At 36.9% G+C, this 25,272-nt stretch overlaps 4 protein-coding genes across 4 annotated transcripts; 2 read left to right on the top strand and 2 right to left on the bottom strand.

Annotated features, from left to right (window-relative positions):
* Window positions 1-433: 433 nt before the first annotated feature.
* smim19 (small integral membrane protein 19) lies at window positions 434-4,094 on the bottom strand. The gene is made up of 3 exons (XM_065266532.1): window positions 3,844-4,094; window positions 3,593-3,717; window positions 434-2,005 (listed from the first exon to the last, which is right to left on the bottom strand). Exons 1-3 carry the CDS (start codon window positions 3,972-3,974, stop codon window positions 1,947-1,949), a joined length of 315 nt encoding a protein of 104 aa, XP_065122604.1. The 5' UTR covers window positions 3,975-4,094; the 3' UTR covers window positions 434-1,946.
* A 661-nt stretch (window positions 4,095-4,755) lies between these two features.
* On the top strand, window positions 4,756-7,937 carry LOC135748345 (uncharacterized). The gene is made up of 5 exons (XM_065266547.2): window positions 4,756-4,908; window positions 5,492-5,653; window positions 5,736-5,835; window positions 6,015-6,145; window positions 6,553-7,937. The coding sequence occupies exons 1-5, from the start codon at window positions 4,855-4,857 to the stop codon at window positions 6,844-6,846; spliced, it is 741 nt and encodes a 246-aa protein (XP_065122619.1). The 5' UTR covers window positions 4,756-4,854; the 3' UTR covers window positions 6,847-7,937.
* Window positions 7,938-12,504: 4,567 nt separating this feature from the next.
* Window positions 12,505-17,420, top strand: LOC135748346 (uncharacterized). The gene is made up of 5 exons (XM_065266548.2): window positions 12,505-12,638; window positions 12,956-13,117; window positions 13,199-13,298; window positions 13,440-13,570; window positions 16,654-17,420. Exons 1-5 carry the CDS (start codon window positions 12,585-12,587, stop codon window positions 16,945-16,947), a joined length of 741 nt encoding a protein of 246 aa, XP_065122620.1. The 5' UTR covers window positions 12,505-12,584; the 3' UTR covers window positions 16,948-17,420.
* Window positions 17,421-18,400: 980 nt separating this feature from the next.
* On the bottom strand, window positions 18,401-23,291 carry LOC135748409 (uncharacterized). Its single transcript, XM_065266625.1, has 8 exons — window positions 23,157-23,291; window positions 20,826-20,924; window positions 20,404-20,487; window positions 20,266-20,322; window positions 19,962-20,042; window positions 19,722-19,820; window positions 19,409-19,642; window positions 18,401-18,682 (listed from the first exon to the last, which is right to left on the bottom strand). The coding sequence occupies exons 2-8, from the start codon at window positions 20,901-20,903 to the stop codon at window positions 18,647-18,649; spliced, it is 669 nt and encodes a 222-aa protein (XP_065122697.1). The 5' UTR covers window positions 20,904-20,924; window positions 23,157-23,291; the 3' UTR covers window positions 18,401-18,646.
* Between the last annotated feature and the right edge of the window lie 1,981 nt (window positions 23,292-25,272).

Below are 25,272 nucleotides of genomic sequence, written 5' to 3'. Positions count from 1 at the left end.
CATTCTTTGGCACCATTAAATGTGTATCGCCCACAGAAGAAAGTTATGAGAAACAGTACAAGGGTACGTAAATAAAGACAGTAATTTTTAATTTTTGGGTGAACGATTTCTCTAAGTTGAATGAGGAATATCTGACACAAACTCTGGGATAAGTAAGGATTAAAGGCAAAAGTAGATGCAGAATAAAATTGCAATTATTGGAAGTTGAAAAATGATGAAGAAAAGAGTTTGTTCATCTTATTTCCATAGAGACCTGAGGGAAAGCACAAGAGGAAGCAGATAGAGAGGGGAAGGCAGATGACTAAAGCGAGGCGAGGAATCATTTCTTTAGCTTTCTGTGATTCATCTAGGGAAATTATACCACAGTGGATCAGAAGCCAGAGAATGTTGGAAGAGTGGCATGAAAGAGAAATAAACCATTCAAACAAAGAAGTGATAACAAAAGAGTGAATCTCTCTCTCACACCTTTTCACTTTTTATTTCTCGATCCATCTTTCTGATTTCACACGTCCGTAACACTTGGACTCATTTATCACACTTTTTAATAATACGAAACAAGAATAAAGACAATTTTACAATATCTGAAAACTTCAGGCACACACACACAAAAAGTCACCAACACTATGCAAGCGGGTTGTGGACACCTGCCACTATGTTTTAAGTGGCCGCTAAGGTCTTCTGACTGATTTTAGTTCAGTTCTATGCAGTTGCTTATGCTTCTTAAAAAAAACTTTTTCTATGAATCTCTGGTCTTTTCTTTAATGCAATTTTTTTATTAAAATAAAAAGAAATCTCACTAAAGAGAAGCACTAGAGGAATTTTGATATACTGTACAAAAAAAATGAACAGAAATATGGTGTGGGGTGCATTTACTAATGTCGCTATAATTTCTCTATGCTTTTTTCAATGTATTATTGCAAATTCTTTATGTCATGTCAAACTCCTACTTTTATATATTTTTTCTTCTTTTAAGGGCCATTTCTGTGTTAGATGGAAAGGCATGTCTAGTGTAATATGACATCTGTTTTTATCATTACTAATCTAGATTAGAAGAAAAAGTACATACAAACATCTACAATAGATTATAATCTAGTTATGAGGACAAAAAAGTTTGCAATAATACTTTGTATTCCATTATGCTATATATTTAATAATTTCTCAGTTTTCTGTGGTCAATTCAACATTGCAAAAAAGCACTGTATACTGAAAATAAACAGGTCATTTTTCTATTAAAGAGGCAAACTGACCTACTGTCACAAAAAACTGGACATTCAAAAACATAATGCCGAATCCAGGCTTATCACGGTCTAATGTTTATATAAAGTAAAGTTTTCAATATTTCGGCAGACTGATTAAACAGACTGTCAGGTCACGGTGAACTACTGACATGTATACAAGCTAACACTAGAGGGCAATATAAGATATTTTCTACAGCCCTGGAGAGGTATACACCAAGTGTGCATGGAGTCAGCGGTGAATTTATCACATGTGCTGTTTTTTTTTCAGCAACTTTATGCTGACCAGATTATTTAGCATTTAGTAGTACTGTTTAAATTCACATGTGACTGTTATCTTAATGTTTGGATGTAAATCTATGTGGCACAATACATAGATGACATCTAGATTTAGTGCACTAAACAAAATAATGAACGTATGCCAAGACCAGATGGGTGATCGGTTTCATAGTCCACTGATGCAAATAACACATCACAAAAGTTGCTTTAACAGAAGAGTGCCACCTATATCCCCAAATTTTTGAATAAATGAATGTGAATAAACCAGTTTTTCCAAATAAAACGTAAATACTAATAACCCCTTGTACTTAAAACAACACGGTCCACTTCTCAGTCTCCGTAGAGTTGTGGCACATCTGTTCAAATTTGGCCCACGCCGCCGTCCTTCACATTTGTACCATTGGTGTGTAAAGAGCGCCCTCTACAGCGAGATCACTCCATTGACAGCTGCACACTGTCCGGCTGCTGGTGCTGCTGATCGTATTTTCTAGCTGTAAAAATAATAATACAAAAAAAATGTATAAACTTGTTTTACAGTAAACAGATCATTTGGCAACTCTGCATCATGATGGAGTTGCAGCATTGGATCAATTACATTATTTCAGTTATTTATTTCGAATTGCCTAAAGTATTAATATATAAACATAATTATCATTCAAGGTTTTTTTAAGAAGAAATGCAGCTATGCTCTGTAGAAAAGGCAAAATGGAGTACGGTAATGAACAAGATATTATGAAAACTTACAAAGAACAATGAAAAAATGCTTTAGCACACATAAGTATATATAGTAAACTGTAAATTGTTGTTTACTGCAGTATATTATAGTAATTACTACACTTTGCTAATGTATACCCTACTAAAAAGACCAGCTGGTTTTTGCCGGTTAAGCCGTTGTAGCAGGCTGGTTTTAGAGGGGTTATGGCCATTTTCTTAGCTGGGAGACCCACCAGCTAAAACCAGCTGACCCATCAGCTTAACCATCTTTGCTATGCTGGGAGGGCCATCTTAAACCGGCTAAGACCAGCCAACCAGCTTCCAGCCTGGTCAAGCTGGTTTAAGATGGTGGGTCAGCTGGTCTTCCAATCTGATCAGCTAAAAGCTTAAAGGGGTGCATGATTTTTGAAAAACACTTTGGAAAAGGGAGTTGGGCCGAGTAACAAAACACACTTGTAGCCAATACGCATTAAGGGACTTGTCTACTAACCGACATCTAGTGTTGCTTTCGTCTACGAAAAGTATGACTAAATATAGTAGTCAACGAACCTTTATCAAGTGACCAAAACAAGACGCAACGTTAAAGCTGGTCATGTGACGATGACTATAATTAAATGTATAATGTAATATTGTTGATGGAAAAAACGAGACTAAGTGTGTGTTTCTGCTTAGGCAACTTCTGTTTAAATTAAGTAGGCTTTTATGTAGATTATTTATTTTACAAACAGTCAAGTCACTTCCTCAGAGGTTAGTTGTCATCCGTTTTCGTCGATTAAAACTAGTAGACAAAAATAGTCATTGATAATTCTGACTAAAATAAGACTAAAATGCCCAGACATTTAGTCGACTAAAACTTGACTACACTGAAAAGAATATGCATGTCACTAAAACTAATAAAAACTAAAATGACACCTTGACACAAAGACTAGACTTAAACTAAAATTAAAACATGCCAACAAAAACAACACTACCGACATAGTTTCCTGGGTTGCGTATGTGTGGGGCGGGTCCATCAAAAGAAAGTCCAGATTCTATTGGGGTAGGGGCGTGTTTGTTTAGGTGATTTCAAATATCAACATTGGCTTTCAGAGATCATGCACCCTGCCTTTAACATTTGGTAAGATTAGGATAAAGGGTTCAATGGAAAGGTTTAAACACCATAGTATTATCTAGGAATGTTACAATACAGATTACTTTAGTAAATAAAACGTCAATTTTCAAGCGAGTTAACTTTTTGCTTTTGAGCCTTTTTCAAAAATCTGGTAATATTTTGTTCTTACAGACATTTATGTAGAACACAACATGATAATATTGTTTTTTTTACTACATTATTTGATTTAGTTTCTTAAATGACTCAAACCCACCAATTGAATACATTTCCAGTTGTTGTCTTAGCCGGACTTTTTGCAGGCTGTCGTAGAAGTTGGGTTCTGCTGTGGTTCCGACTGTTGGTGGCAGTGTAAATATACGCATAATCTTCCTCTTATTTCTAAATAAAATAAGAGCAATATTACTCAGATAATTACAGTTATCCAAATTCATAATTGCACAGATTACTAACAGTAAAATATTTAATGTCATTATGACTTGGTTGCTTTGGTACTCGAATACTTACTTTCTGGCGTACATCAGCAGGGCGAAGCTGACCAGAATAACTAGCAGGTAAACATTGGTAGCTTCATTCCACGCTTCATGCACTGAATAATCCAATGATTCCTCGTTTGCCATTACACCGTAACCACCCATAACAAGACTGTTTTACTGCTTTAAATGCCAATTTACACAAACTTAAATCCCAGTAATAATTTTGTCTTCTCAGAAAGCACCAGCAGCGACTCTAACAAATATATTGCAGTTCCGGGAATAAGCAACTGCATGCCATGAACTTCAACATAAAAGTCTCTACCCACAGGAAAAATGTCTGGAATATACAGAAGGGTTGTATTTACTATATTAAATTATAGTTCACTTGAGAATTGTATAGCTATATTTGGCCATGGAAACATATCGCATTTTGCACTCAAATTTTCTGATGCATCTATTTCTGTATTTAAAATGGAAAGTCTGTCTTTAAACATTATTTTGGCTATCATAAAATTTAATATTTGAATTGTTAGTGACGTTTAAAGAAAATTAGTGGAATGAGAGAAAATTGTGGAACAGACACACTTGCTTCAATAAATATGAAATAAAATGAAAAAAATAAATATTTTGTGTAACATATTATGTGTTATAGTTTATATTGTTATTTTTATGTTTGTGTAAAATAATGTTTTATGAAGAAAATGAAGAAACAAATTAAGAAATAATCACGAAAAACGTTATTAAAATATTCATTTTATATTAATTATATATCATTATATTTCATTTTGTGTAATTATTGTAAATTCCCCATCTCCCTCTTACACACGCAGACACACGCTTATATTTTGACATTGGACTTTTATGTCTGTTAAATTTCCGCCGTCATAGTAAACAGGAAGTAAAATACCGTCACTGACTGCTCTTATTGGTCGAGCGGACAGGAGGTGTGTAAGAATAATGCGCGATGATTGGCGGGAGATAATTCAACGCAGCATCAACATAAACACGGACAATCAGAGAGACAGCAAGAGAAAGTTGAACAATGTCGTTACGAGGCATTTTTAAGATTATTCACCGCTCTAATTTAAGGACATTGGTAAGATTTTACAGTTAAAAGTCTTTCAGATCTGTTCCTTATTCATATTACACTGCAAGAGGTTATAAATGCCCTCATGATCCAAAGTTATCCATGTTGTACTTTAATAGGGTAGTGTCAACACGTTATACTTGCCGAGTCAGTTTTGGTTTTATAAAGATGGGATTTATAGAGATAAGAATTTGGGAAAGTTATTTCCAACAGTCAGTATTAAATAATCTAGTGCAGGGGTCTCCAACCTTTTTGTGAGCAAGGGCTATCACAAAATCGGGAGGGCTACTGTTGATTTTAGTGATTTTTCTTATATTTCTTGTTAATATGTTTTAGTATTGTTTAAAATGTTAACATACGTAAATCAAGCCAAGCTAATATTAAATATATGTAATAAATAAATATTACAATTGAGACTATTAAAAGAATGTGCTTTGGTGGGCGCCTCACAGACTCTGTACGGGCCCCCGGGCACCACGTTGGAGACCCCTGATCTAGTGTTTATGTAGGCAGTGTTTTACAGCATTTGTTTTTCAGTGTGAACATTTATAATGCATATAATAATAATAACCAAATCCTGTGTTTTTTACAGCACTCACGTGTCCCTTTAAACAGAATTTGTGTGAAATCATCCTCAGCTTCTCACACACACTATAGTAGCAGCAGCACAGAGGGCATCAGCCGCTATCCTGTACCCAACAAGAAGAATCTGCCTTTTGATATTGTTGAACTGATGGAGGAAGTTGAAGAGAAGGTGTGGCATCCACAAATCCACAAATTTTGTGTTTGCGTGCTCTGCATGCGTTATGAAACATGATGTGTATGTTCACACACAGGGTGGATTTCTCCCCAACGTGTTTAGGGTTCTGTCTCATCGTCCTGCTGAGTTTCGTGCTTTCTTTTCTTATTATAATGCCCTCATGAACAAGGAAACTGGTAAGATATTTTCTTTATGCATTACGGCAGGGTCTCTTTTTGTACTTAAATGTACATATACCAATAGGTTAGATTTTTGTTGGCTTTTGATGGGTATCAATCAAATATTTCCAAATGGGGTCCATCCGATTTCCAGCATCTCAGGCCACCTGACGTATCACATGTGTTGTTTGTAACAGGTGGTCTGTCAAAAGCGGATCGGGAGCTGATTGTTGTCGCAACCAGTGCTCACAATAACTGCCTGTATTGTGTAGTAGCCCACAGTGCATTGCACCGCATCTATTCCAAAAAACCTATGCTGGCTGACCAGGTGAGTAACATTTTGACCAAACATTACGTATGCAAATGTTAAAATAGCACATTTTACATGAGTTAACACACATTTAAATCAAATTTCTGTTTAAAATTATTTGTGAAAGTTCATTAACTAAGAAACTGCACACACAACGACCTTAGCAAAGATGGACCTTTGATTCAAGTGATGCAACATACAAATATTGACAATTACAGGGAAAGTTACAGGGAAACCACATTAAATAAACAGTATGCAAGCAAAGTATGAAAAAGAATAAAATATTACATAAGTCAAAATTTAAAGGAGTGAAGGAGTAGCAGACACCTGTGAAGACAGACAGAGGTCTTGAATATATAAAATCCAGTGGATATAGAGAAAAGTGAGTAAATGTATAATTGACTTTGCTCTTTCATACTTTATAGGTAACAGTGAATTACAAAGTTGCCGAGCTAACAGCCCGTGAGCGAGCAATGCTTGACTTTGCTTTGACAGTATGCAGGAGCGAAACAACAACTGAAGAACATTTCAGCACTCTGGAGACTCATGGATTTGACCGTGAAGATATTTGGGACATTGCTGCCATTGCTGCTTTTTTTGCCATGTCCAACCGCTTGGCCCACCTGACTGATATGAGACCTAATAAGGAGTTCTACAGTATGGGCCGAGTGCCAAAAGATAAAGCAAAAAAGTCTGACGGGCAAGCAAAAGGGGATTAGGATAATATCAGGTTAATTTTTCACAACAGTAGATAAATACAAAAATATGCCTTTCAAATGTCACCCTTTTATGACACTTGCACTACTGTATGCACCTTTTGGTTTTGTGGTATTGTAATTGATACTAAAATACAGTTACACACATAATTAATAGATTTTTTAAGTATCATTTGTCAGTCTTTGAATTCTATTAGTCTTTTTTTTTTTGCTCATTTATTAAAAGGAGAATATCTTGAATCTAGTTGCAGAAATACAGTCCTGAATAAAACATCCTTTGATAAAAAGTTTGTAATTCATTTGGATCTTTTCATTTACGGCTCTGTGCAGTCTGATTTTATTCACTTAAGATTACCAGTTGGATATCTTTGTTAAACACATGATAAAAAATATCAAAATGTTAAAATCAATTTTATATATCATATATAAACATCATAAATATAAAGTATTGTTTTTTATAAGTTATTTATCTGTGTGCTGTGCTTCCTTATTTTCTTTAAAGGGGTCATAGTGTGAAACTCTGACTTTTTCCATGTTTAAGTGCTATAATTGGGTCCCCAGTGCTTCTATTAACCTAGAAAATGTGAATAAGATCAACCCAGTAACTTAGTTTTGGTAAATCATTCTCTGCAAGCATGTGGAAAAAATAAATCATTGAAATTTGGCTCCCCTTGTGATGTCAGAAAGGGGATAATAACACCCCTTAATCTGCACCCTCCAACCACAGCACTGCCATTTAGTTAAAAATAACCCAGCCGTTTTTAGAGTGTAATGTCTTACCAGTAAGCTGCAATAGCAACGCATGTTGCAGTTAAACTACTGTTTACGGTTTTGCTATGGCCCGGTTAGCTTACATACTTGCTTAAATGAGTGTAAAAATGTTAGTGTCGTTTTTATAAGTTGGACTAAAGATGAATGATGTGTAGTGATGTCAGTGTTTAAACTTTTAATATACTGTCAGTGATTCATGTTAATAAGTGGTTAAAGCATGTTGCACTACTGTTTACAGTTTTACTATGGCCCGGTTAGCTTACAAACTTAAAATAGCTGTTGTGTTAGTTTTGGTGCAGTTTATCTGTAACATATAACCATGTAAACATTAAAAATCTTAGAGATGATCTTCGCCTCCTCATTCCACTGACTACTGGTAGAAAGCTATGAATTAGCGCAATTTACAAGTACACATTTCTCTAATTTCACATGTTGATAGATTTGATCATCTTCATGATCTGTCATGTTCATGTCGTCAGTTCAGTAGGGGAAAACGCAGTTCACATGGGTAGACAATATAAAGTGGCCGCGGCAAGTAACCTATGGGACATATTTATACCTATTCCTGTCAGACAGTTGACGGAGCAGCATTGAAAATTATTAAAGTACTGATGCCTACCAATATTTACACACAGTAAGGATGATGTCCTTTTTTTAAAGCAAATGTGCACCCCAGCCAGTCCAGTAACTGACCAATTGATTTGTAATATACCAGGATAGAATTCATTTGCAAACTTGGCTTATTTCTTCAAATCAGGAGATTTAAATCCTTTTAAGTGAAATCTACAAAGCTCACATATGGTTTAAGAAATTCCTGACAGATAACATCTGATCACGAACTAGACTTTTTAAGCACACATGCTAAACTGTTTGCTTTAAATGCTTATATCTTCTGTATGCGAATGTTGATTCATACCAAAATGCTTTTTTGCATAGTTGTGTTTGACACATTAAAATGTCTTGGGTTACGTATTTAACTGTTGTTCCCTTGCCATACTTCCTGCGTCCCTGTAACGCCATCTTTGGCAATATTTCAGATAGCAATATACTTCCTGGCTGCTGCCTCAACCTGTCTTTGTTGTTAAGCCTCACCATTGGTTGAATTTGATATACAAATGTGGGCTGTCCACACGGAGACGCGTATCACTGTATACATATACATTTTTTATCGTATTGGCGTTTCATCCACACGGATCCGGCGTTTTGGGAGACTGAAACCGCTATTTTTTGAAACCGGGTCCTAAAGTGGATAAATCTAAAACCGACACCCTTGCGGTTTCGTGTGTACAGCCAATCCGTATATTTTGTGAAGCGAAAACGTCATCACATCACGTGTCGGAAGCGTCACATGTAACAGCAACAACAATAATGGCGGACTACATGATTGTGTTCGTGCTACAGAAGCTACTAAGCTTATAGCTTTATTACAGCAAAATCTATTGCTTCTATGCAATTGTGGTGATCAACAAGCGATAATGGACAACACCATACGCAACATGCTCTTAGATCCACCACGGAAGACAACCAGGAGAAAGACTCTGCTCTTGCTCTTGAAGTTGTTGCATTCACCATCACTTCTTCTTCTCTTGGTTTGTATACAGCGCGCTAGGTTATGCGCATGCTCAAAGTCTTCTTCTCCGTGTATAGTGTATATCTGTGGCAGAATTACAGTGCCCCATACTGGTCTGGCATATATACTACACCGCTTTTAGTCGGTTTCAGTGGTTTCGTGTGTGCGCATATATTTCTTGAGACAATGCCGTGTTTACGGATTATTTTTTTAGAACGAGGAAAAAAATTATCGGATAAGGAATGCACCGGCTTCGTGTGGACAAAGCACTTACCCCTGGGGACGGTCTCAAAGTGTCAGTGCAGTGACGCAGTGCGAGTTCCCTCAAAAGGGAACTGTAACAATGTATCTTAAAAGGTAACATAATGTAACCTTGCTCTCACTTGAAACGTGTCCCCACATTTAGTCCTTGAATTTGAGGGTATTGGTCCTGGAAAGTCCTTGAAAGGTCCTTGATTTTGAAATTAACTAAGGTGTGGGACTGTTTATTGTTGTAATTAAGACCCTATCAATTAAATTGCTGACTATTTGACCTTTAAAGTTGCTCCAAGCTAATTCACGCGTTTTAGACCATAAAACATTTTTTGTTTGATACAGTAAACATCTCCTCACTATTTGCTAGCTGCCTGTCCCCTGAACAAACTGTAAAAAAAACGTGGTCTCTGTAGACAGCCCAGGCTTCACAAACTGCAATAAAAACAAAGTTGTCAAACCTACCACCACGAAACAACAAAGTGTTTCAGCCTATAAATGACAAGAAGGATTTGGGAGGTGGGGTTGGGCTCTATAATGGACAACTGACTTACAAATCGGTTTAATTTAAGGATGCCTTGTTAGGAAATCTGCCATAGGAAAGGCTATTATGGAATTTCTGTTCTGAGGCACACAACTATCACCCCATGTTATCATCTCAGTGACATGTGGATGATCACGTACAACGCGTTCTAATATTTTCATGACTCGTTCAGAAAGCATGGCAGGGAGGGGGAGGGGAGGAGTTAGCTACGCTCTGTTTTGTTTAACAACACTTCGAACGTCAACAAGAAGTGACGTCACACAGATTCACTTAGAGCGCCTTTAATATTGTAAAAACGAAGACATTTTAAGACTTTAAAAACTGCAAGCAAACAGATATGCTTCAGCAATTGTTAATTGTAAGCATTAATTCATAAAGTTAAATAATCATTGAAAATTATTTACTGACTATATATAATCACAAAAAAATGTCAGACTCATTTTTTTAAATTACAGAACTATAATACTCTCTGTGACTCATTTTTTAAAACACAGACTTATAATACTCTCTGTGTTAGTGGCATGAATTTAAACATGGACTTAATGTCACTCATCTTTGCCTCTGAGATGATGCTCAGTTTGGAGAGTACCTTTGGTTTGGGTAAGATGGATGTAGGTGCCAGGCTTCTCGTGTGTTTGCTTGGTCCTCTTATGTCTACTTTAACTCTTGGCTCTGCATGTGATTTTGTGTAATGAAGAGTATATGGACACTAATCAAACACAAGCTGTGACACTTCAGAAAATGGAACCTGTTTGTACTGAAACAGCTTGGAACAAGTCGTAGAAATCTATACTCTTCGGTTTCATATGGGTTGTTCCTGTTCACCTTCAGTAAAACGTGTGGAATGACAGCGGTGAAAAGATTTCAGACATTGCCCCTTCAATATGACTGTGCGTATTGTCTACCTCCTGCCTGGAGTTGCCTGCAGTAGAGTATTTCATTGTGATCTTTTTAATTAATTCCTAAATGTTAGGAAATCTGCCATAGTAAAGGCTATTATGGAATTTCTGTTCTGAGGCAACTCTGAATTTCTGTTCTCAGTGACATGTGGATGATCACGTACAACGCGTTCTAATATTTTTATTAGTACACTTGCAACATAATTTCCTCCCCTACCTGACATTACTTGATCGACATTACTACATTACTGTTCACAAAACACAGTAGCTTTGCGTAGTAAGCTAAGTTTCCACATATAAAGTTGATACTGATTGGTCATCTTCTGTGCATTAGAAGCGCTTGTGCAGATAAAAACTTAGAGCCAAGTTAGAGTTCAATAAAAATTCCCAAAATGTACACAACTTAAAAAAACGTCACATAATGTAAATAAGTTGTCACGGAAAAAGAATATGTGAATAACTTAATTTTGACAAAAATGTCAGATAGAACCTTATAATTTCAAGGGGACGATTTGGTGCCAGTTTTACAAATATCTTTTTGTCACAGGTCGGAGCGGACCACAGACTTTGTGAGTCACGCCCCATCCTAGGTTCCACCTCAAGGAGCTCCCAAAGGCACCAGAAATGACCAGACACACGAGAGAGAGAGAAGTAAAATATGAAGCAACTTTATTAAATTATTTTAAATGAGTTAGGGAATAGGGAAAGGGAGTCTAAAATAATTATTTCTCCTCCAGGAGAAGACGGGGGCTCGGAGAATGTAAGGGGGGAAATCCAGCCAACAAGGGTAAGGGCCTGCAGGGAAAGACAGGACGGAGCTCCTTCGTCACTGCGCACACCTACTGCGGTGCTGCTGTTCCCGTGGCGCCCTTCTCTTCTCCTGAAGGCCGATCAAAACACACAATCAATATGAGGGAAGGCAGAGAGCAACTACCTGGGCCTGGCTGCGACATATATTCTCGGGGCCGGCTCCTCTACTCCAATGGCTCCTGCGAGTGCAAGTGAGTGACAGAGGTAAGTTAACTGGGACTTAGCTTAGTAGGTGGATCGTAAATGGCCTTACGGACTTTTCACCCCAGATTTACAAGGCGCACAAGGTAAGTATAACCTGGGCTCGACGTGTAGGGAGGTATCAATACAGTCACAGGCTCTGGCTCTGGGCTTACGAGGTTCACAGGGTGGGTATAGCTTTAGTTCAACGTGTAGGTAAGTATCAACAACTTCCACAAGCTCTGTACTCGGGGCTTACGAGTTTCATAGGGTGGGTATAGCTTTAGCTCGACGTGTAGGTAAGTATCGTCTACATTCACAGGCTCTGTACTTGGGGCTTACGAGTTTCACAAGGTGGGTATAGCTTTAGCTCGACGTGTAGGTAAGTATCACCTACATTCATAGGCTCTGTACTCAGGGCTTACGAACTTCACAAGGTGGGTATAGCTTCAGCTCGACATGTAGGTAAGTATCAATAACATTGAAAAACCATACTTCACCTCTTGGCTTCATTCAAGAGCGAGGAGAGAGGGAGTTTTTACCGGGTTTGGCACCACCTCACAATTGTAAAGTAAAATACCGTCACTGACTGCTCTCATTGGTCGAGCGGACAGGAGGTGTGTAAGAATAATGTGCAATGATTAGGTGGGGATAATTTGACGCAGCATCAACATACACACAAACAATCAGAGAGACTGTAACAGAAAGTTGAACAATGTTGTCACGAGGCATTTTCAAGATTATTCACCGCTCTAATTTCGGGACATTGGTAAGATTTTACAGTTAATATTCTTTCAGATCTGTTCCTTATTCATATTAGACTGCAAGAGGTTATAAATTCCCTCATGATTTAAAGTTATACATGTTGTACTTTAATAGTGACAACACGTTATACTTGCCGAGTCAGTTTGGGTTTTATAAAGATGGGATTTATAGAGATAAGAATTTTGGGAAAGTTATTTCTAACAGTCAGTATTAACTCATCTAAGTGTTTATGTAGGCACTGTTTTACAACATTTGTTTTTCAGTGTTAACATTTATAATGCATACTGTATAACAATAATAACCAATCCTGTGTTTTTACAGCACTCACGTGTCCCTTTAAGCAGAATTTGTGTGAAATCATCATCAGCTTCTCACACACACTATAGTAGCAGCAGCACAGAGGGCATCAGCCGCTATCCTGTACCCAACAAGAAGAATTTGCCTTTTGATATTGTTAAGCTGATGGATGAAGTTGAAGAGAAGGTGTGGCATCCACATACTTTGTGTATGCGTGTATGCATGCGTTGTGAAACATGATGTGTAATTTTGTATGTTCACACACAGGATGGATTTCTCCACAACGTGTTTAAGGTTCTGTCTCATCGTCCTGCTGAGTTTCGTCCTTTCTTTTCTCTTTACAATGCCATCATGAACAAGGAAACTGGTAAGATATTTTCTTTATGCATTACGCGGGGTCTCATTTTGTACTTAATGGGTATCAATCAATCATTTTCAAATCGGATGCATCCTTCCAATTTCCGGAATCTTGGACCACCTTATGTATCACATGTGTTGTTTGTAACAGGTGGTCTGTCAAAAGCGGATCGGGAACTGATTGCTGTCGCAACCAGTGCTCACAATGACTGCCTGTATTGTGTCGTATTCCACAGTGCATTGCACCGCATCTATTCCAAAAATCCTATACTGTCTGACCAGGTGAGTGACATTTTGACAAAACCTTATGTATGCAACAAGTGATGCAACATACAAATATTAAGAAATACAAGTTACAGAGAAACCACATTAAACAAACAGTATGCAAGCAAAGTATGAGAAAGCATCAAAAATAGTACATACATCAAAATTTTAAGGAGTAACCCAGCTGTAGAAATGTGTGAAGACAAAACATGGGTCTTGAGATAGGACCTTTACTCTGCCTTTATTTTTTACAATATATAAAATCCAGTGGTTATAGAGAAAAGTGAGTTAATAAGGGGTCAAGCCCAGAATGGGCGAAGACCCCTATTGTATCCGTTAGTTTTCTTATTATTCTTCCGGCTTGTTCTTCCGCCATTGCGGTCTATGGCAGCCCATATCAGCGTACATAGGAAAGTTATGAAATTTGGCACGCTTATAAAGGACTGTTCAAAAAGTCTCCACAGCAAATTTGGAGCCTCTATATCAAACCAGCTAGCGCCACCAACAATCCAAAGTTGCACTTACGTTTTTGCTTATTACTTCTGATCCGTAAGGCCTAGAAACAAAATTATTGTTTCCTCTGATTCATTGGCTCAAGACGATTCGAATGGATCCTACGACGTCATTTTCCGTCATGAACATTTTTCCGCCATTTTGAATTATTCGTAAAACCTACTTTTGCGAACTCGTCCTAGAGCTTTTGCCCGATTGTCAAGAAAATCGATATGTAGCATCTATAGACTCTCAATGCAAATAATTATGGATTTCATGTCGATTCGTCAATCCGTTTCCGTAAACCGTGTCAACAAAATGTACATAAAAAACGCTAAAAAATCCACTAAAAAACGGATTTGAGGCTGTATCTTCACCAAACTTAAGCCTATTGACACGAGACTTGGTACTTGTGATGGCAGTCAGGACCTGAGGGTGCATGCACAGTTTCGTCACAACGCCACCTAGTGGTCGGACAAATGTTTACATGCCTATAACTTTGGCTGCGGTCAACATATTTGAGTGGGACTTGTTACCTTGTAGTCCTGAACTGTTGCCAAGTCCAATGATACTAAACATGCCAGGTTTTGCCTTACGCTTAGCCCTGCGCAGCAAAATAGCGGTTAAAAACATGCGTGAATATCTCCGTGAGCGTTATTCCGATCGACTCAAAAATTCCATATGAATTTTCTTCAGTCTTCTAGTTGTCAGTGCTGTTAAAGAAGAGAGTGAGAGATTTCACTGAATGAGAACACAGCTTTTTTGCTGATAACTGTTATAATATTTTGTCTGAAATCAAGAGATTTTCCTAGGTTCTTTATACTGCTCATCTGAACTCAACTTTACTTTCCCCTGTGCCCTTTTTGGCTTGACCCCTGCAATTGCTGCTTGCAGCTATATTTCTTTTTCTTCCGCCATTGCGTCTATGGCAGCCCATAGCAGCTTACATAGGAAAGTTATGAAATTTTTCACACTGATATAGGTCAGTCCAAAAAGTTTCCACGGCTAATTTGGAGTCTCTAAATCAAACCCACGAGCGTCACCAACAGTGCAAAGTTGCACTTTTGCTTTGCTTATAACTTCTGACCCGAAAGTCCTAAACACGAAATTCTTATTTCTGCTGATTCCTTGGCTCAAGATGATTTGACTGTACCCTATGACATCATTTTCCATCATGACCTTTTTTCTGCCATTCTTAAAACCTACTTTTGTGAACTTGTCCTACTTTTGCTTGATTGCCATGAAAAACGGTATGTAGCATCTAGAGACACTTACGGCAAAAAGTTATTAAAAGAATTTTGATAAACCAATCCGTTTTTGTATAGCGAGTCAACAAATTGTACGTAGAGTGCAAAAAACCAGGTTTTAGTGTGTATCTTCGCCAATCTTATGTCTATTGACCCGACACTTGGTAGTTGTGATGCCAGTCAGGATCTGAGGGTGCATGCAGAGTTTCGTCACAGCGCCACCTAGTGGTCAGACAAATGTTGTACATGCTTATAACTTTGGCTGCGATCAATGTATTTTCACAGGACTTTATTTTTTGGAGGCCTGAATAGTTGCAGAGTCTAACAATACTAAAATGCCAGAATTCACCTTATGGTTAACCCTGCGCAGCAAAAAAAGTACTTAACAAACACGCACGAATATCTCCACAAGCGTTATTCTGATCGACTCGAAAACACCATAGGAAGAACATTACATTACCTTCTGAACAAAAAACTCTATTGGCGTTATATTAAAATTTTCAACAGAAATGGCCGAAAATTGCAAAAAACCAAAAATTACCTTTCAATTTTGTGTTTTTTTACACATAAATGGTTATTACTTCGCAACGAAAAGAGATTTTTTCACCAGATTTGATACGCTGATGTAAGACCACAGTCTGAGCCTACACAAAAAAAAATGTATGCTTGCACCACTAGTTGGCCTTATAATTGAACAAAACCTTTAATATCAATCCAGCCCTATGGTCATACAACTGTTTCTTCACTAAACTAATGTGTATAGTCATGAAACTAGCTAGATGTAACACAGTTATGACCTGAGGTTGCATGCACAATTTTGTCATTGCGCCACCTAGTGGTTTTGAGATAGAAATATCGTATTTTGCCTAAAACTACTGAAACAGTACATCTAAAACCTTGAGTCATCATGGATTATTCCTTTCATGGATTGGAGAATAATCATTGGTGGTTGCCAATTCACTCCCTGGCAACCAATGAGAATACCTTATCAACCGTTTTTGCAAGAGCTATATCTCTGCATCAGAACATCGTGGAAAGATGGGTATGGGCTCTTTTGACTCATTAACACCACAGTAACATTTTGTGAGCTGAGTATTGCCGCTGCAAGCACCACTCACATTTCCTTTAGTGTTCTAGTTGTCAATGCTCCTCGAGAAGAGAGGGAGAGATTTCATTGAACGAGAACACAGCTTTTTTGCTGATAACTGTTATATTATTTAGTATGAAATCAAGAGATTTTCCTAGGTTCTTCAAACTGCTCATCCGAACTTTACTTTCTTCTGTGCCCTGTTTGGCTTGACCCCGGCAATTGCTGCTTGCAGCTATATTTTATAATTGACTTTGCTCTATCATACTTCATAGGTGACAGTGAATTACAAAGTTGCCGACCTAACGGCCCGTGAGCGAGCAATGCTTGACTTTGCTTTGACAGTATGCAGGAGCGAAACAACAACTGAAGAGCATTTCAGCACTCTGGAGACTCACGGATTTGACCGTGAAGATATTTGGGACATTGCTGCCATTGCTGCTTTCTTTGCCATGGCCAACCGCTTGGTCCACCTGACTGATATGAGACCTAATAAGGAGTTCTACAGTATGGGCCGAGTGCCAAAAGATAAAGCAAAAAAGTCTGACGGGCAAGCGAAAGGGGATTAGGATAATATCAGGTTAATTTTTCACAGCAGTAGATAAATACAAAAATATGCCTTTCAAATGTCACCCTTTCTGACACTTGCACTACTGTATGCACCTTTTGGTTTTGTGGTATTGTGATTAATACTAAAATACAGTTACACACATAATTAATGGCTTTTTTAAGTATCACTTGTCAGTCTTTGAATTCTATTAGTTATGTTATTTTTTGTTATTTCTCACAATGTCTTGGATTTGCTCATTTATTAGAAGGAGAATATCTGAATATCCAGTTGCAGAAATACAGTTCTGATTAAAACATCCTTTGATAAAAAGTTTTTAATTCATTTGGATGTTTTCATGAACGGCTCTTGTGCAGTCTGATTTTATTCACTCATTAACTCAGTTGCATATCTTTGTCAAACACATGATAAAAAAATCAAAATGTTAAAATCAATTGTATATATCATTTATAAACCTCATAAATGTCCTCATGAAGTTAAAATAAAAAACTTTCTTATGGAATAATGTATTGTTTTTTATAAATTACTTATCTGTGTGCTTCCTTATTTTCTTTAAAGGGGTCATAGTGTAAAAATCTGACTTTATGTTTAAGTACTATAATTGGGTCCCCAGTGCTTCTATCAACCTAGAAACTTAAAAAAGCTCAACCCAGTAACTTAGTTTTGGTAAACCATTCTCTGCAAGCATATGAAAAAATAGGTCATTGAAATTTGGCTCCCCTTGTGATGTCGAAAGGGGATAATGCCGCCCCTTAATCTGCACTATCCAACCACTTAAATGATCTATATGGTATTTTGAGCTAGAACTTCACATATGTACTCTGGGGACACCAAAGATTTATTTGACATATTTAAAAAGTCTTGTAAAATGTCCCCTTTAAACTGATTTGCCCTCGTTCAAAAATGTGCTTCATACATTTTGAAACGTGAAGCTGCTGGCTCTTTGATCGTTGCAATCACTAGATGACGTATGCATCAGGACCGTCCTAAAGTGCCAGACCGGCCATTGAATTCGAAAATAATGCACACTGTGCTTTGCATCTTGCCGCATTACCTCCTTTGGTGTGCTTATTGTCAAAAAATTTAATGGCCCGTCATCAATTATTACTTACTTAAACAATAGTTTCCCGATTCATCTGGCAAGATAATTGCCACTGAAATGTAGGACCTTGCCAACTTCACTTTCTTAAGATCAATGAGGGGGGACTCTTCTCCTCTCAGGGGACTCTTTAAGACATTTAAACAATGTCCAATCATTCAGTTCAAAAGATTACTTTGCACGCAAAATAATAATAAATGCAGCCACAGGGTAACATAGGATTTATTGACTAATAGAAAGAGTTGGAATAAAGAAAAAGCATTTTAGACCCAGTGAAAATTATACAAAAAAACATATTTACAACATGTAGATTTTTCTAGCAAGTGTTTACAAAATGTACAAATTTAACATAGCTAAAAATATATAACTTTATGTAATAAATGGTATCAAAATTGTTTATAAACAAAATACAAAATTTGAGACTGATTGGTGAAGTTTGTCTGTAACATATAACCGTGTAAACATCGAAAATCTTTTTTTTTTACAAAAACGATCTTCGCCTCCTCGTTCCACTGTGGCCACTGGTAGAAAGCTGTGAATGAAAGCATTTCTCTTAATTTCACATGTTGATAGATTTGATCATCTTCATGATCTGTCATGTTCATGTCCGCAGTTCAGGAGGGGGAAACGCAGCGACCTGTAAATACATGTTCATTTGTAATGCTTGTTTTATGCAAAAATAAACAATTTAAAATAGCCGTTTTGTATCTTCTCCCTGGCACTTCAGAACGTTCATGTAAACACACATGAGATGAATAGAAATGCATATCTACACGTCACATATTTGCTGTTTGGTATCTCGATAATAGCCTCTTTATAAAGCATATATATCTTGTAAAAATTGACATAATGTGTGCCCTTTAATGTATAAAGAGTTTCCAATGTCTCTGCTAAAAAGGACCAGCTTTAGTTATTCATAAATGTGTATGCTGCTTCAGCCTGTTTTATGTTGGTTAGTGCTGTTTTACTTCTGCTCTATGTTATATTAATATCTCTATAGGGAAGTTGTTCCACTTGATGCCGTGTTTGCAATCTTTCCCCATTCAAGATCTACTTGAATGGGGAAAGACAGATCTTTTATCTCTAGTCTAAAATCACAATTAAACAACATATTTCTGACCAAAAAGTTAACCTGACATCAAGTGTACCGTAACTTTCATTTCGCCATGGTCGCCATGGCGGCCATATTGTGCATTAGATTTTACCCTATTCATAGTAATAGCAATACAATTAAACTGGAGAAGCTGGTCAACTAGCATCATTATATTGGTGAAGCCTGTTGACCAAGGTAGTTTTTTAGATTTTTGAAGAATCAAAGACGTTTGGATTTTTCATAAAATGACTTGAAATTGCTCATAATTACCTGCTCATAAGCTGGCGGCGGTGCAGTTGGGACTAAACTGTAATAGCCTGGAGGTGCAGAGGCAACTGTGCCGTAGTGTAGTGGAGGTACAGATGGGATTTCGCATCCTGCCGGCAGCACATAGACGACTGAGGTAACATTTTGTGGTGCGGCAGAGGGGTCTAACTGGTTCAACTGCACAGCATTGTTGACTGGCATACCAGACGTCACGTAACTGACTGCAATTTCTCTGGACTGAAAGAGAGACGCCATTAGGATCTCATAAAAATTATATTAAATAATAATAATAATATTGAACTCTGTGAGTTCGTACCTTTGACTTGCAGCAACATCTGCAAGACATTGCGACAATAGCAATTGAGAGAATCAAGACCAGAGCATCACAGACCAAAAGGACAATCAAAGTTACTCTCTAAATGAGCAAAACAAAACATGAAAAATCAGAATAAACTAGTTGGCAGATCAAAAATGTATAAAAGACAATTTATCACCACCACCCCAATTCAATTTGAGGTTTGAGTTTTACATTACCCATTTAAAGCAGGTCACTTACCACAGTAAAAACCAAGTGAAAGCGAAAGGAGATAGCAACTACCACCATATTCATATAGTTGAATGCCTGTGCAGTTTTGACCTACAATAAAGAATTTCAACATCATTAGAGAGATCGGAAGATCATACATAAGGCTTACCACTAAATTACCGGTAAATTGGCAGCACTGATTTACCAGAAAGGTTTTCTTTACACATGATCTGTTCACTGCAATTTACCAATAAAGACTGTATGTGGAATGGACTATTTTAACAAATAAATCTGATTTGAATATAGAAAAAGCAAACGTTAAACTCATACTCACCAGACACAGTTTTTCTGTGCATGTAGCCACGAATATTAAGATGCCTGATAAAGTGAACTGAAGAAATTAAAAGTTATTTAAATCAGCATTTGATTGCTGCCCATACATTAATTAACAATGTATAAACAAACAACTTACAAAAGCTGGTGACACAAGAAACGGCAAATATCTATCCCAGATTATAAAAGCAATCATCACCAATGCCACCAACAGTTCCAAAGCCTGTAAGGCAAAACATAAAACGTTATCTTTCTTTAATATTCCCTCAAACCATTAATATCCACATAAAAATAATGACGTAAGGTATTTACTACATAATGTATACTACAGATACTATAGAATACATTAACAAAGTATAGGTATTTATTTCATATACTACAGTGTACAACAGTTGACTATAGTTGACAATAGAAAGTATTAAATGTAAATGTAAAAAATAGGCTACTACAATATATTTATGTGGGAATTTATGCTTCACAAAATTATTTGGCAGAAATGACAATCAAGCCGCTTACAGCAATTTTACTATAGTAACAGCGTGGTTATTTTGGAAGGCTTACCCCAAAAATCTGTGGCTTGTTCTTCAGGAATTCAGTGACTTGATATGGCTGCTGCTGGTAAACTGGATAAGCTATCATGATGCCAGTGAGTTATAATATCTTCAAGTAAACAGAGAGTAACATGAGATTATTTTCTATTCTTTACTGTCAGATGAATATTAGTAAGTGCAAGGACACCGCGTCTCTTTTTACTTTCATTCTTAAAGATGAAAATATAACACAGAAAATAAAACAAAACAAATATTTTATAGGAAATATTAGAGAAGTGCGAGATGCATGGCTAATATCAGTTGGTTGGTTTAGTAAGTTCCTCGTTTGGAAAAACCTTGTCTAAAGACATTCACACCCTATAGTTTCATCGGGCGCATGTGCGGTGACGCGATAAGCGTCTGCTGCGAACTTTACTTCCGGTTTCTGTTTGTTTAATGGTCTGACTAGTTGCTGAAACTGAACTCTTAAACAAATACCTCTTCGAAAATAACAAATGTTTTGGGTTCCTATGTAATCTACATGTTGTTGTTTTTTTGCTGGTTATATAAAAAACTACTTTAAAAGGACTTTGTTGTTATTTATTCTTCACAGAGTTTACCGGAAGTTACGTGATGACCACGAAAGCCGTGTGTTTATTTTGTTGCTGCTGAACCCCCCTAAGTTAAGGAATATTATAGTATATTTGAAGAGCTTTTTAAATAAAAATGTGTTACCACCAAAATCAGTATTGTATCTGGTCAGTATTAAAAAGTAAATTCTTAATTTTATAAAAAATCCAATATCCGCCATGTTATGCTGTCATCTTTTCTCCCTTTTTTCCCAAAACGCGATAAATGCCAATAAATCCGCACAACCACTCACAGTGCACCATTCCATGCATTGTAAACAACAATGGCGGCGCCTTGAATACACACAGAATCCTAGTTTTCCTCATCTACTTTGTACTTCATGATCAACAAACAAACAAAAACAAAATAATACTTTGATGGCATTGATAATTTGTGGTGGTTTTCTGTGGTGGGGAAAAAACAACCCATGAAAATCTATACACGAGAGGCACTCGGGTGAAGGAAAAATGCCGGCCGTTGCTTGTTCTCACATTACAGCATCAAGCTTCTGTCATGCTAACACATTGACCCCAGGGGATCTTATGAAGAACTTTCCATTATTTTACTCGAAGTCAATGAAAATTGAGCAGGACCAAAACATTTTACAGCTGATCAGTGTTGAAAAAGTTCAGCGACGACTTCCTAAGGATGACAGCAGCAATGACAGTGTTATTAATATGACAAAGTAAGGGTTTTGATTAATGCCATTTATGTTTATTTCATCTGTGTATACCACTAGTCAACTAAATTAATATAACATGGCAAAGATGAATGCACATTTATATATTGATTCAATAGTTTTAAAAAAAACTTGTCATGGATTTATAAAAATGATCAGTTTTTTTAAATAAATCTTAAAAAAAAAAAAAATATGGATTTGAATTTTTATTGTTATTATAACCTAAAGATGCTATGTAAAAGTTTGTACCAGAAAATAGTGGTTTTCATCTTGTCACTTTCTTGGTATAGAAAACACATTTTTCACCAAATTAGTCAAAATGGATTTATTGCGTTTTGGAACCAAACTCTTAATTTTATTTACCATTTGCTATAGTAAATTATAGTAAAATTCCTAGATACTGTACTATGTTTTTAAGCTTACCAAAGTAATATTTTAAGTATACTACAGCATACAGTTTATCAAATCACTTTTGCCAATACTACAGAAGACTATAGAAGGTGTTACACATTAACAGTGTAGTAATGTATAAAGTATAAACAGTATAGGCCTAAACAATGTTGTTTATAGTAAATACTCAAATATAGCAGAGCATTCATATGGGACTGTAGACAAGTGTACTGATGGGCACAGACACAAACTATTGTGTATATATATATATATATATATATATATATATATATATATATATATATATATTAAAGCAAAACATAAATATAAAAAACATGTTTGGTATTTTAATCTTGTATATGATGACGCACGGGCAGCGCGGCGAATGTAGTTTCAGCCTGGGGTTTTTCCGTCGCGTGTGTCTGAGTGATCGAGCAGAGGAATCATAACGTTAACCATAGCTTTAATAAAGTAACCATAGTTAAACGATGGGAACTTTACTTGTAATATTATCATAGTAACCACAGGCAGTCCCACCACCCTTTATCTAGCCGAGATATAATCTTACATTTGTCCATTTAGCTAAAAAAAAAAAAACATTATGATCAGCAGTGTGTTAGTGACGAGACCGGAGGAAATTGTTGATTATATTGAATAGTTTACCTTGATTTTACCGGTTGTCTAATTGTTTTCATGTGCTTGTTTTCCTTATCTTGTCTTTGGTTTTGAACTTTCGTTTTCACAGACTCCACCTTCCGAGAGACGCGCGTGCGTACAGTCGAGATCATTTCCTAAAGGGTACCTATTATGGCCTTTTAATAAGATGTTATATTTGTCTGAGTTGTGCCTAAAATGTTTCTGTGACGTTTCAGCTTAAAACACCCCACAGATAATTTATTATAGCATGTTCAAAATTCCCCTACTAAAAAAAAACCGTTTTTTTAATAGGCTTGTTTGAGATGTGTCTCGGCTTGCCCTAAATTTAGAGTCTCTAGACAATAGCAGACGGCTGCAGTGAGTGAAGTAGTGAAAAAATAGCTTGTAAGTCGGACACTTTACCAATCTCGCAGTCCAATTAACCACAAATGTCAGTAGAGTCAAAAGATTGCAATTGCGTATTTTATTGCGGGTGAAATAGATGCAACTAAAACGCCAATAAATGCATTTACATAAGGAGAAACAACGAAGGTGAACTGTTCATTACTGGAAAGGCTATAGGGATGTAAAAATTTTGTCTAGTGGTAATACAAATTCTTTTCTATTGTGTGAAATATAAACAGCTCACTGTCACGGTACAAAAAATTCAGCACTGATCAATTAATGAGTGGTTATTTGAGTTATTGTGGCCTACCTATCATCTCAAACCAGTCTGCCCATTCTCCTATGACATCAACAAAACATTTTTATCCACACAAGTGCTGCTCACTAGATGTTTTCTCTTTTTTAATCTTTTTAAGTAGGGGAGAGTGGGGTAAAGTGAGACATTTTTTACATTTGCTCCCCTCTAAGCGAGTTAAAATGATATATCAGTCAAATTTACACATTTCCCATTAATTCAGGATGTTTCCTAGCTATGGAAATTAGCAGAATGTATTCAGGACGAAGAGCAATGAAAATATGATTGTTTTAAAAAAAGTGTTCTTGTGTCTCACTTTACCCCAGCTTAGGGGTAAACTGAGACAGACCAGAAAAATCAAGGGGGTAAAGTGAACCAGCTCGGGGTAAACTGATCCACTTACTTTTTCCACTCTGAAACTACAATAACAGCACATATTGTAACAGATAAAATCCTGACGGCTAGCTTGACAACCACACATTCCAGAACTAATGTTGGACTAGTAAAAGAATCAAGGGGATTGGTCAATTAAGACCATTATTTTTCTAAACACTTGAAAGTACAATAACTCTGAACCAAAATCAAATACAACATAACATAATTCAAAAGTTATATTTTTTGGCCAGTTTTTGCCTTTATTTAACAGTGAGTTTTGGAGAGGACAGGAAAGGACAGGAAGGAGAGAAGGGTATTGGATCGGCAAATGACCACGAGCCGGGAATCGAACTCGGGTCCCAGAAAGTGTGAAAGCACCACATGTCGGAGCGCTGCCCACTGTAGACCATTGGTTCAGACAATTCAAATTTTTTAACATTCAAATGACATATAGAACCAGTTAGATTAGAACGCTGTCTGGGGCCAGAACAAAGGACCCTTAGAGCCAGCGCAAAAGTCAATCAGAACCATCTATTAATATTTCTATCCCTTGCAGCTGCTCTTACTGTGGGTTCACACCAGATGCGAGTTCAACGATTTGTGCAAGTAGATTACATTCAAAGTTAATGCAAAGACACGATCAGACGCATCCTCGCCTGGGGCGATGCGAATGACGCCATATGAGCGGAGCATTTGCCGCGAAAACACGCACTATTCACCTCAAACATGTCTTCGCCCAAGTTGAAAATATTTATCTCAAGCGAAAAATGTGCATGACACAATGTTAAATCCCGTGAGTAATCTAGAGTGAGTAATGCTATGTACACACCAAATGCAGGGCATCGCGTTACTTGATCTAGATCAGTGGTTTTCAATCTTGTCCTAGGGGACCCACTGCCCTGCAGATTTTGCATGTCTCCCTTATCTAACACACCTGATTCAGATCATCAGCTCATTAAGGAAGAGATCCATGAACAGAACTGGGTGTGTCAGTTGAGGGAGACATACAAAATATGCAGAGCTGTGGGTCCCCTAGGACAAGATTGAAAACCAATGATCTAGATTACT

The sequence above is a fragment of the Paramisgurnus dabryanus genome, chromosome 16, assembly GCF_030506205.2.
Source record: "Paramisgurnus dabryanus chromosome 16, PD_genome_1.1, whole genome shotgun sequence".
Taxonomy (NCBI): Eukaryota; Metazoa; Chordata; class Actinopteri; order Cypriniformes; family Cobitidae; genus Paramisgurnus; species Paramisgurnus dabryanus.
This window is presented reverse-complemented; position numbering and strand designations above follow the sequence as displayed.